This window comes from Strongylocentrotus purpuratus, unplaced genomic scaffold, assembly GCF_000002235.5.
Source record: "Strongylocentrotus purpuratus isolate Spur 01 unplaced genomic scaffold, Spur_5.0 spur5_scaffold_5, whole genome shotgun sequence".
Lineage (NCBI taxonomy): Eukaryota > Metazoa > Echinodermata > Echinoidea > Camarodonta > Strongylocentrotidae > Strongylocentrotus > Strongylocentrotus purpuratus.
Window position 1 is genome coordinate 21,748,079 of NW_022145611.1, and position 13,410 is coordinate 21,761,488.

Genomic DNA, 13,410 nt, shown 5'->3' on the forward strand with positions numbered 1-13,410 from the left:
GTCTTGCCTTTATCAACAGCACTAAATTATGAGCATGTTGGGGAAACCAAGACACTGACCTTTTATCACTGCCCTAGGCATGCATAAGGCAACCCTGGTTGCATATTCTAGGCAGCCTGTATATGTACATGTCAAATTTATTTTCTTTTGCTTGTCCAGAATAGTTTGTTTGGATGCCAAATGTTTGGAGATTACACTATACATGTACCAGTAAATGTCATAACACCCTAAAAGAAAATTTGGTATGTTTAACCTAAACCAGGGGCCCGTTTCACAAAGCCTTTTTTCAATAACAAATGACAAATTCAGTGACAAATCTCCTGATAACCAATCAGAAACAAGGATTTCACTAGCTTATAACAAAAACTGTCATTTGTCACTGATGACAAGTTTTGTGAAATTGGGCCAAGGTATGTAAGAGAAATGGAAATTGTACTCTACACATAAAGCTTAGATTTGACATTTATATTGTTAGTTTAGAGGATTATTTGGTATTCCTTGAAGGCATGTTACATGTATAGAAATTAAGCCATTATTATGCAAGGGAATTATTCTCAAAGGGATTTAGTCGGTCGTGTTTTTCTTTTCATTCTCTGAGGGGATATATATTTCACTTTCACTTTGAGATACTCAGTTGTAGATCTATATAAAGGGGATTTTAAGTACCTCATTTCCAAATATCTCTTCTTTTTATCTTTTTTTAAAATCGGATTTGTATATTTAATCATGCTGTAAATATCATTTGTGTGAACTGTGTAGGCATTGAGTTTTGTATGGATTAAGAGCCGCAGTCACAATTCCTTGTTCTAGTTTGTTTCTAAAAAAGCAATGTTTATATTATTATCTTCATAAGATGTTGACTCATTTTCAAGGTAATCTTTTTTCCAGATAAAGTGGAACCTGTTTTAGTTCTCTTCATTTTTTATCATGCACTTCAAGTTAAAAGTTAAAACGCATACTGGTACAAAGTTTTTTTACTCAAATGTCAAATTAAAAAATGTCTACAGTTTATGTACATGATATGCATAGGGAAGTTCATCAGATCATGTATATCAAAAAACATTTTAAATCATTTTTAAAACACTTGTAACTCTGATAATAATATGTAATTTGATAAAGACAAAATTATTGGCTGCTTGCAAGAAGACCACTACAGACATTGATCATTCATGGCTCTTTAATACGACCTTCTTGCTGAGCAGCTAACAATTGATGGTGACACTGTAAATGCTACACGTTTGCTACAAGTAACACCTTCAAAAAGGAACAGCTGTACAAATACAAAACCTAAAATACACATTTGTGTAGCTGCTGTGTGTCTTTTCCTCGTCAATTGATTTTTTACTGTGCATTTACCAACATAGCATTGTGTGTAACATTTACGATTCGTTGGTGACTAAAAACTGAAGAATAGAAGCCTGGTGATAAAACATATTAATGTCTCATGCACTGTTGGATGATAAAAACAAACCATGAATGTGTACATTAAATTTAAAAAAAAGAGCAGCGTGATGGAACAATTACCACTAAATAAACTTTGAATCCATCAATCAAGGGAACGTCTTGAAGCATTTCATATTACTTGTTCATATTGACAAGCCTTACTCTAAATGTATGGAATAATTTAAAAGAAGGACTTTATCTTGTTTTATATCCTTATAAAATCCTCCTCCTGAACATTTCATTGGATTGATTTTCAACCATGCCTATCCTTCAGCATAACTCAAATCACAAGAAAAAATAAAGGAAGGGGGGGGGGGGCTGTTCTAGAAAAGCGATCGCGTAAATGCCACTGAGCATGGAGCATGATGAGAAAAACCGTTGTGCACGATTGCTCAGTGCAGTAGCAGTAATAGGGTGTGAGTGATAGCCTCACAGTGTGGAGGAGACATAGCGTGACATAGTGGCGAGTAAACATTGTCACTCTGTGGTTTAATACCTGTATTTTACTAAACATCGAACATGATACGTCATATTGTTAACTAAGATAATAATTTGATATCGGACTAGAAAAAACTGATGATATATTTCCAACAAACTTTCTTTATTGTTCTTCGATAAAGTCAGATGTAATGACTATTGCAACTTCAGTTACAACTATATCTGTACATAAAATGAGAGCATAGGTTTTCCTTCTGAAAAGAAAAAGATTCTTTGTACATGTATGCTTAGCTTAAAACAAAAAGATATCAAAAGATTAAAAATTTATTGTGGTACTAAACAGCTCATGACATAGATGAAGTTCATTACATGTATGATTATGGAGGTACATGACATGACATTTTCTAGAATACTACAGTATGATACAGTACACAGTACATGTACAATGTAGTATGTAGCTTTTATCATCCTTTCATGTGACCGATGTTCCCATGGAAACCACAGGTGTACATGTACATGGTTTGGAAGATTTCTGGTATTGATGCTTGATTACATTTGACCTAATTTGTACATTAAATATAAATAAGTCACAGGTGACAAAACGAAGTGAAAAGCCAAATGTCATACCGTAGGTCAATTTGTAATGTAAGAAACTAAGAATACCTATAAAGTTTCATGTGCTATACATCCATATCTTACTTAGATAAAACATAGATGTACAAAGTTTTGACCTTTAGCTCAAAGCTCCTGAAAAACATGTGGGTGTACATTGTACATATATTTGCAAGGAATTTACAACTCGATTTACTGAATAACTTGTGAGTATACCAATGAAATTGACATTCATTTTAGTTCTGACTTTAAAAATGAAAGCATTGGTTACGATACATGTACATGTAGTAGTAGTGAAAATAATCGCAAAGCAATTTTTCTCAAGAAAAAAAATCCATAGACGTGTCGCAGACAACAACAAAATGACGTCAAAGCTCAATCTGGTGAGCTTGCAAAAGAATGTGGCACTTGAGAGATTTTGTTCAATTGTAGATGGCCCTACAGTTGCAATAAGAGGCAGAGCTCAAGCTCTTCATATTTAACCTAAGGCTAGAATTTATTATTAGTAATAGGCTGTTATTGGTGTAATCATCCATGCTTGTGTCAGAATTGAGAAATGAGTGGGATTCATCTGGAGTTTCCTCTTGAAGATTTTTCTCAATGACGTATGATATGTTAGTATGACTTCATGATTCTAGGAATTGAAAAACCATTAGTAGGGCTTTAAGATGCTCATTATGGTACTCTTGGAGGCTATACATGTACATTTATAGAAGAAAATACTGGAATTAATACTTTGTGCTTTAAATCCTTGTGCATCAAGTATAGTTGATGTTTTGATCATTTTAATTTACTCTACAGTGTACATCTGTATGCTCTTGTCTCTGGCATCAATAGATGCATGATTTATGGATTGTCTCAAGGCAGCACCAACATGAATAGGATGGAACAAAAGATGCGAGGCAGCTTGTCATTAAGGTTGATAGATTGAAATCTATTTGTAGTGGTAAACATGTATTCACTTAAACAGCATCAGAAACTACAGAAAGCCACTCACTCTAGTCATAATGGCCCTCATTTTAAGTACTGTCTTTCTCTCTTTTTAAATTTGTCATTGTGTCATTTGATATGGCTTGTACTGTAGACTCCTCTCCTGCTGGATTTCATGTAATGTAGAAGTCAGATGGTGATTAGTGTTTTATTGTTCTGACCTTGAGTTAACTAATAATTCAACTTGATGGTGCACTGAATGTCATAATGAATGTTATCAATACGTTTGACTTGCGAATAAAGTACCGAAGAAGGAAGCTGGGAAGCTGGGATCGGAACAAAATATCAGTTTTAAGAAATGATTATTGTAAAGTTATTTGTGAGATATCATGAATCATCACACTGACATCTTTTGACATCAAGCTGCTCAATATTTTTTTTCTTCTTCTGATTTTCCTTTTCTTTTTTCCTTTAGCTCATTACTCAGTTATACATTTTCTACAAAATATTTTATGGCACATGCCATTCTTCTGTAGAATTTGACATTCAGTGTTTTTTTTAAAATGATATATTCACTTTTATTCATCTTTTTCAATTTAAGCAGAAGTAAAATAATAAATAATTTATGGTCCTTATACATGTATGTACATGTACATCCCAATGTAATTTGTGTATGCCCTAAAATGTTGAATCAAAGTGAGACTAATTACAAATTATTGCCAATTTATTCATCTTAATGGCAGAAATTAATATTACTTTCAAAAAAAAGAATCAGGTGGACTGGCAAATGCTATGCAAACGCAGCAGAATGGAATTATGATTTGAAAGCGATGATCCATAGTCAAATTTTAATGGACATTGCCACAGTCAATTGGTCTAGATGAGTCAACACGGAGCTCTCTTTTAATTGCTAATTAACTCTGTTTGTTTTTTCCCCACATGGTGTCGTCATTGCATGCTTGTGAGTTTATGAGTCTAACAGAACCTGCATACATGTACATGTATACATGTACAATGTGTTTTGTCTACTTCATAAAACAATTTCAATTTGATGTATCTATAGAATTTGGTTTATAATAGGTAGTCTATGAATTGGACAATTTTAATTTCCAATAAACTTGTATTTTCATTCAGTTGAATCCATTGTTATCTCAGATTTATAATTCAACGTGTTACTTATTAGAGTTAAACAGTTTTCTCTGCCATTTCTTTACCCCAATAATTCTCATTCCGCCCGGAAGGGTGTCAATTAAATGTAAAGTATTACACCTGTAAGTTAGCCCCTCTATTTCTCTCAGCATTTGATATAAATGGAAATTGAAATTGAATTTTATTTTCATTGGTGTTGTAGAAAGCTGATACCTTTGGGGGTTGGATGTGCAGATGAGCTAGGTTTGAACACTTCGAAATTCAATGATACTTTATCATAGCACGAGCAAGTCAGTCAACATGTACATGTACCGTTAAATGCTTGCTATTTATGAGAAATTTATTGTATTTTTATGGTTACTCAGTCTTCGACAATGATTGATGATAATTAGCTCGGTCGGGCTAGACCAGGTATATGATGTACTTGAACATCAATAACCAGGAAATGACCTGATAATGGTAGACTGTGTTGTATAAATCAACCATATTGTATGCTGCTTATCCAGTAATACCACAGATGACTATATCATTGATTGGCAGCTTTTATTGAGCTGACATTTGTCCAGTATGCATTGTATGCGGTAAGCCCTCCATTATGAACTGCCATTCGTACACACTACATATGTACACTGTGTACATAGTATGTATTCTTGTCGTGTACTAGGCTATAAGTATCTACACTGTAACTTATTCTAATTTCAGTCATGATGTATACCTGGGCAATTATGCCCCAGAGATTGTGTTTAAAATGAAAATATGATAATAGTCGTGATTTGGGTCTAGAGTATCCATCTTGGTGATTCGAAGTTATCTTCAGGATTATCGACCTGAATATTATAATTGCATTGTGTATGAAATCAATGGAAGGTAGATTGTGAACATGAGATTTCCCACAACAAAGCTTTATTATCATTATTTGTTTTATATAACATCAAAAATTATATCAACAAAATAAAATATCAAAAAATATATTACCCAAAATACGAGTCGCATACTGTCTAACCAAAAATGCACGCTCAATGACATAGTCATTCAATAAATTATTTATTGAATATCATGTGACCAACAATCCTCCAATCAAATAACAATGATCTACTTAGATGATATATAATATCTGCTTGTAATATGATACTTGTTTATTTGGAAACTTTTCATAACACACTTGTGTAAAAGATTTTTTAAAAACATATATAATATAGAACTTTGAATATAAGTGATGTTTGAATAGTCATAGCTGAAGGGCCTGAAGAGGGGAACATCAAAATGTATGGAATGTGATTGGTCTTGACAGTGTTAGTGTGATTCCAAACCCATCTAGAGTTTCAACCTCTATTTAAATGAAATAACAGAAAGGTCAGAATCTGTGTATATAGTGCATGCATGTGGTTTTTTCGCTTACAGTGGTTTGACAACATCATCTCATTCAATTTTTAGTATTTACAAAAATTTATATTCATTTAGTTTTATGCGTTGTTGTTACAATTTTATCTACAGTATATGCACTGTATACATATCATTAGTTTGTCCTTTTGACGATTGAGCCTTAGAATGCCTTGGTAGATGATAAACAGAAAAAAAAGAAAACAAAATTGTTTCTAATGATAGACTAATTTTTGTATCCCTTAAAAATTATATGAAATTAGATCAGCTATATATCATATCAATTTAAAGTGTGAAATCTTACAGCCAGTAACAGCCTCGTGTCTAGGTGTAGTAAATTATTGATGAAAAAATAGAAACCGATGTTGCAGAACGCTACCAGTAGGAAAGTGATATGGGCGAGTGGGTGCATCATCTTAGGCATGAATATGTATTTGAGATATGAGGTGACCTCCTGCTAGTTCAAGAGAAAATGGTTGATACTTTATATGAAAATTCCCCATCGAGAGTCTTTTAAATTAATAAGAAATAAATCGTGATATTTAATGGCTGTTAAATAATCTTGGCCTGCGAAGGACATGCAGGCCTACATGTACGTGTACATGTACGTGTACATACATATACATGTACCGGTACATGTACATGAATATTGTATATAAATTACTCCTTGCAGGTTGAATTTAATGTTATGTCAAAGAGCACAGCAATGTTCACTTGCTTACATGGTGACTCACTAATAAGATGAGAGTACATGATGTTAAGCATCTTGTATCCAGGGATACCACCAATATGTTATAGGTCATGTCACATTGATGTGAGCTAGTTGATGAGATGATGGCCCCCTGTAAAGGGCCCCCACAAAGATGATAATCGTGATCCTTGCCATATGGGCCTTATGGGGGCTGACCTCCAAGTTCATATCATAGTGTATTTACTGCAAATACAAATTCCTCAAAAGAACACTTGACCTAGCTATTCTGTCGACATGCTTTGTGGAGAATTATGATGCCTGTCTTTCATACCATAGCAACATAAAACATATATTAAACCTGGCCTTTTGGATATATGTTTAGAGGGAGTTTATCTGACAACTAGAAATTTTCAGTAAGTTCTTGTCTCAGTGTTTTTGAACCTGAAGGTAAATGTATAGCTTTCTGACTGAACTAATTCGTCGCTGTTTTCACGAAGTGACGGTAGTGAAAAAAAATTGCATTCACTTTGCGTGTAAATTTTCCTCACTACCGTCACTTCGTGAAAACAAGGACAAATTGTGAGAATTGAAGTTGATATATAGCTATTCTAAATAGATTTTCCTTGAGGTGTAGTTACTATAGACAGCTCATGTGTTTATTTGATTTTGGACTAAAATCTTGGTTATTAAAAACTTAATGACAAAAATAACATTTTAAGAATGGCTTAATCAACTATTTGAGATCATAATTTATAATGCCGTTAGATCTTGGAGCTAAAGAACATTTCAATTATGCCATAGAACGAGACTCTGAGATAAAGTGACATAGAGGAATAAATTAAAATCATTATTATCAAATGAAGATGTTGGTAACTGAACATGTTGCAAAAAGAAAGTGAGGATCATTGAAGATAATTATTAAACCTCTATTATACCACAATACGACAAAATATTCATATCTATCCTGAAGTAGAATACTATAAGCCTACATGAGAGTACAGAAACTTCGATTTTATAGAATACATGTATGCATGAACGTCCTTTGCTACCGTATTCACCAGCCCTACATCTATAGTACATTTACATGTTATACAGTGACAAGATACCAAGATATATCGAGATATATGAGATATCAAGCAAAAGACGTGATGTTCTTTAGGTGCATGTTGAATAAATAAATTGAGGCCAAATGGTGAATTAGTGGAGGCAATGACTCCCTTGTGGTAGTTTCTGAATGTATTATTGATGCTTGTGCCAATTCCATTATAAATAGGACTTGATGAGGTCTACAGAGAGTTGACCATTTGCATGATATTATGGCTTTTTGATTTCAAGGATGTTCTGCATAGAAACTGTTATATTTGATAGGGAGAAAAATATCACAACACAGACATTTTGAATGCCAGAATTACTGAATAATTTAATGGGCATTTTATGACTATTTTTACATCTACATGTACATGTAGTCTGTTCCTTTGAAGGGGGGGGGGGGGTGAGGAAATTATGAAATATTATCTATGCACTATATATTTTGTCTTTCATATGACTTGATGAACTACGTTGTTTGATTTTTTGGCAGTATTGTTTGCTAAATCAAGCCTATTTACCAACTTTAATTGAGGAGATAAGGAGAGTTAAACAAATAGCAATATCGATCAATCACAGAGTTTCCTCTTGACAATTATCATTGTGTCTACATATATGATTATGAGAGATATTGGATATGAAATGTTGACAGACTACTTGAAACCATTGATTGATATCAGGTTCATTGCTCTTGTCCTGTGTAAAACTCGGGATGGGTTGAGATGGGAGATGAAACAGACATATTAAGTGCTTGTCGGTCCATGGTTATAATAGAGGGATATTAAGACCGGGCAGTTGTGTTCAATTATTGAGAAGCCGGAAACCTTTCATGGAAATGAAGCGATTCATGTGGTTGTAAATCACCATTTTAGTGCCTTATTTTGAACTCCTGTTTGATTTTATGACTGGCTATGGTACAAGGAAAGATCAATTATCCATTAGGATGTAGAACAAGTAAAAGAAAGAGAACGAAGTTGAGAATGAATGAGGGGGGAAAAGGGCAAAGGTATAGGATTTAGGCAACAATGTTTTTTTTTGTGTGTCTTTGTCTATGTTTTTAATTTTAAAGAAATCTTTAGAAAGATAGGTGATTATCATCGATATAAGGCTTCCAAGTGGTAAAATAAATCAGTGTATCTTTAGCGCAGTATCCGGATGACTGATCAATATTGTTTTCGTATTGCTCAGTCATCTGGGAACTTCAACTATTGATATAGAAGCAATATTTACCAAAGTAAGTCAAATTTAGATATTTCGTCGCTGTTTTCACAAAGTGACGGTAGTGAAAAAAAATTGCATTCACTTTGCGTTACGATTTTCCTCACTACCGTCACTTCATGAAAACAGCGACGATTTGGCTAGTCAGCCTGATATAGATAATAATAGTAATATTGTATGGCTTTGTTTTTGTGTGATACAAGAATATATTACCCTCGCTAAGACAATAAACTCGTCTTTGACTTGTCCAATATTGTCATAGCTCGAGCAATATTGTACCACACTCTAAGCCAGCAAATATTAAAATATCTCACCCATGTATTTGTGATTTAAAGAAACTTGACAGATGCATGTTAATTTCTTGCCTGAACATACTTCTAGGCATTTTAAAGCATCATGTGTAAATGAGGCTTTGTGCTTGAGTGATGGCTGGAGATGAAGATGCTCTCTATCGTACATTTCTGAGGGGAAAAGATGTTAATTTTGACAGGAATGTGATAACAAAATTCTAGAGAACTTGAAGTTTGCCCAAGGCTTGTCTCATGTAGCATTTCAATATCATGCACAAATCACTTACCAGTATGACTACTTCCAGAACTTGACACAAGCTTGTAATAATCTGGGTAGTATTGACACACGGGAAGTAATGCATTGCACCGCATTGCTGTGATTACTTTTCAATATATTTGCTCCAGTTCTTCCTTGTACCCTTTTGTCATGCAATTTGTGTCCTTTAATATATCTGATTGCTCATTAATCATCCCACATCTCATAGCAGTCAGATCAAGGATAGATTGTTCAGGTTTTGTACCTTTAACTAGGCTTTAGATGTGAATCTGGATTGAAGAAAACAAAATCTGTTTCCTTTCCGTTCCTTATTGCAACACTTCCACGTTTCCATTATCATGTACATGTACATGTACGTTTCATACAATGTACAGTGCCTTGTCTTCTGTACCTTTTGGCAGTCTGGATGTACCTGTACATGTAGATTATGAGGGCCCAAGTCTCCCAGGTGCCTGTTCGTGTCGAGCCCAGGATTAGGGCTTATATAATTTTGTATCAGAACATGTGACTTATTTGGAATTGGAGAAAGAGAGAGAGAGAGAGAGAGAGAGAGAGAGAGAGAGATAGCTCATGCATACATGTGTAAAGTAGCAATAAAAGCTTATTTTTCATGTACTGCTGCATAGATATTGTGTGGTTGAGCTCAGGTGCCAAATATATGTGGTTCATTTTGTCTTTGTACATCAGCGCATCATTTCATGAAAACGTCATTAGAACAATTTATTTCATTGTGTTGTCTGTGGACTTGTACTTGTAACAGTTTTGTGAAATGATACCTTGATAATTAAGGTTATATTTTACATTTAAATGCTGTCACTTTTAACTTTATTTCTCTCTGTTTTAATACTCGCCTACCATATCATCTATGTGTATGTCATGTCTTTCCCCTTTTAACCATGTATCCTTCCTTATTACCTACACCAATCAAAACATTGAAATGCAAGTATCTCTTCTACTAGTGTATCTGGTATATGTAAGTAAACCTCTCTTTCTTTCTGTCTTTTTTAGGATTCTGGGTCAGTTGAACAGAGTTGCCTCTTCAAAGTTGATGAATATGGATTTTTCATCTACTATAAGAGCGAAGGCAGGGTAAGTATTATCTTCATTGTAATTATCATATTGTATCTTTTTTACCTTATTCTTGTCGTTAATGGATTCAGTATTTCATGATGGGAGATCTCATTGCTTTTAGATAATAGTTCCTCTAAGTTATCTGTGATTTTTGATATAGGACTTTGCTATAAGCACTTTCCATTTCAGATGATTAATTTATTTTAAAAATATTTTCTTCTTTTAAAGAGAAGGTTGAGTTCTGGGAAGAGGTGAAAAATAATTTGTGAGCGTTACTCATTCCTATTATGCAAGTGTGGAAGAACATCAGATAAGACATGTTCCCTGAAAAGCCTGGCTCTTCAAATGCCTTCACATTCTAAGTATGCATGTAACATCGTAAAAATGGGGGGGGGGGGGGGCCGGCTTTTTACGCCACGTGTTCGTGTAGTCCCATATACATCTTTCTTTGTACAGCGTTTGTAACTTTACCAAGACTTGGCCAAATTTCTTATCAGTTTGATGATTCCAGAACCTTGCAATACACACAAATTCTTATATGCTAGATGATCAACCTTTTCTGGTCGGTTCCACACCGTTTCTTTCACAATGCAATCGCATGACCAGAACTCAACTTCATCTTTAAGCATACACAAATCATTTCGTAGTTTATGAAGGATTTGCTGCTCTATTAGGATTTTCAAATAAAAAATCCTGATAAAAAAAAAAAAAAATCACATCGCTATTGCATTTAAAATGGACATCATATATGCTTACATGTATTGATCTGAACCTTTCCATTTTTGCTAAATGTATTATGAGTATGCAATGTAGAAACTCTCCGTAGAATAATGGGACACACCTTGACATGGCTCCAGTTGAAGACATTGGAGCGAGAGAGGGAGAGAGAAAGGGAGAGAGAGAGAGAGAGAGAGAGGTATATTCTGTGTTCCTCACTGGCAGCCATCTTGTTTAAGCCATCTGTGCGGAACTGCTCAATAGAAAATGATAATGGGGTACAACTTAAGGCATTTCTCACATTTGACTTGCCCTACATTTTAGATGCAAGGGATAGTATTTTACAGTTGCAATAAAGGGGGTTTCTCACTGAGCGGCGAATGCTTGCAAACGTAAAAGGTTCGTAAAAGGTTGCAAGAGACTACATTTCAGTAATACTTTCATTTTTATTGTAATGTATAGTCAAATACCTCAATAGAAGAACAGAAGAATAGCAATTTTTTCCCTTCAAATTATGAATGTGTATGTAGATGGATCAGAATGTTTTATATTTGGACATTTGCATGCATATGGTTAGGTCTAGTTACCCATCATTGTTATTTAAACATTATATGAATTTAAAGCTATCTAATCCTTTCTGTAATTTGTGACCTGAGATTACTGAGAAATTGTATAAATGAAGTTGTTCTTTTGATACTACTCTTACAACAATCTCTTTCAATGTTTACTCAAAGTATTTAGTAATGTCCACAAAATGAATACATCAAAGGTTCCATAACTTTCTTCAGTTATTGCACTAACCTCATATCTACTGCAGATAGTAGCCAATGTCTTTTTACACAAAGAATACATCCAATGGCTTGTTCATATGAATTCAGCTAGTCTATTGAGAAAGAATGATTTTACTAGAATTATAATATGCAGTGTTGTGTGGATAATACCAGCTGATGGTAGGCATGTTTATCACATGCACTTCATATAGATGCTGCATTATGTATGAACCATTTTTACTTCTGTTTAACATTTGACCGGATTAAATATGGAGCTCAAATAACTTTTATTGAAATCCATTGATAATATGGTTGGAAAAAAAATTAAACGTCTCAAACAAGTTAATAAAAAAAGCATATTAAAAAATAGATAGGCATTGATTCAAGATCTTACTAGATAATTATCCTTCACATATATATTAGTAGAAAAAATTGATAAAGCTCAGCTCAGGATAGATGATGTATTTCAGATGATAAAATGCATATTTCTATGTACTCCTTCTTTGAGAATGTTATTGGTTAGTGTATCTCCACCTTTGCATTAGGGGGAGGGGGGGGGGGGGTGTGCATTTGGGTAAAAGTCAAGGATATTTTTAAGGGTTTGAGATTTTGCAATCAAAAAGCAATTCCAATTCATGCTTTGCAATAAGGATTCTAGAGATTTTAGAGCTTTCAACGGAATCTGACAATCTGTACTCAACTTCCTTTTATCCTTGAACTTTACACCTATTCTGTATACCTTTTTAATATTTATTGTATGATGAAAGTCAATGTCATGTTTACGTTAGTCTTTACCATTCAGCAGCCTTACTTTTGTTCTCGATTTCAAAGGAAATCGTGTGGATTTGTCCATTTTCACTGTATAAACATACACTATATCAAACACTGTATAAGAGTAGTTGATGCAGATTTTGAGTACAGTTTTGTGAAAAGTGATATTTCAGGGAAGGGAGCAGTCCTTTCTCATAATTTTGCATGTTTCAAAGATATTTTTATGTTGGTTTAAAACAAAAATGCTTCAAGACAAGTTGCAAGTCTTACTAAGAGGCAGTCAATTTTATAATTAATGTCATACACCATATTTCATATATGCTTTTTGTGATATGTGTTAAACATCTTTTTCTTTTATTATGGTCACTTTTTTATTGGTTTCAAGAGTATACTTCTTGTTTGGTACTGTTTTTTTAGCATGTGAATAACTCTTGTATATAAATCTCATATATTTTTTTTCTTCTTCAAATTTTTATGACTGAAGTCTAATAATATACTCTGTATTGATATTTTGTTATGATTCAGACTCACTGGACACAATGGGGAAAAATTAAGTGACTTAAAGAC

General features: G+C 33.8%; 1 protein-coding gene across 4 annotated transcripts in view; it reads left to right on the top strand.

The window, feature by feature from the left end:
- The window catches only part of LOC587412 (1-phosphatidylinositol 4,5-bisphosphate phosphodiesterase beta-4), a 93,675-nt gene that overhangs the window by 12,806 nt on the left and 67,459 nt on the right, over nucleotides 1-13,410 (top strand). For all 4 annotated transcript variants that reach the window (XM_030998806.1, XM_030998807.1, XM_011678827.2 and 1 more), the window contains exon 3: nucleotides 10,523-10,603. In XM_030998806.1, the coding sequence (XP_030854666.1) occupies nucleotides 10,523-10,603 (81 nt within the window). The remainder of the gene's footprint in view (nucleotides 1-10,522; nucleotides 10,604-13,410) is intronic.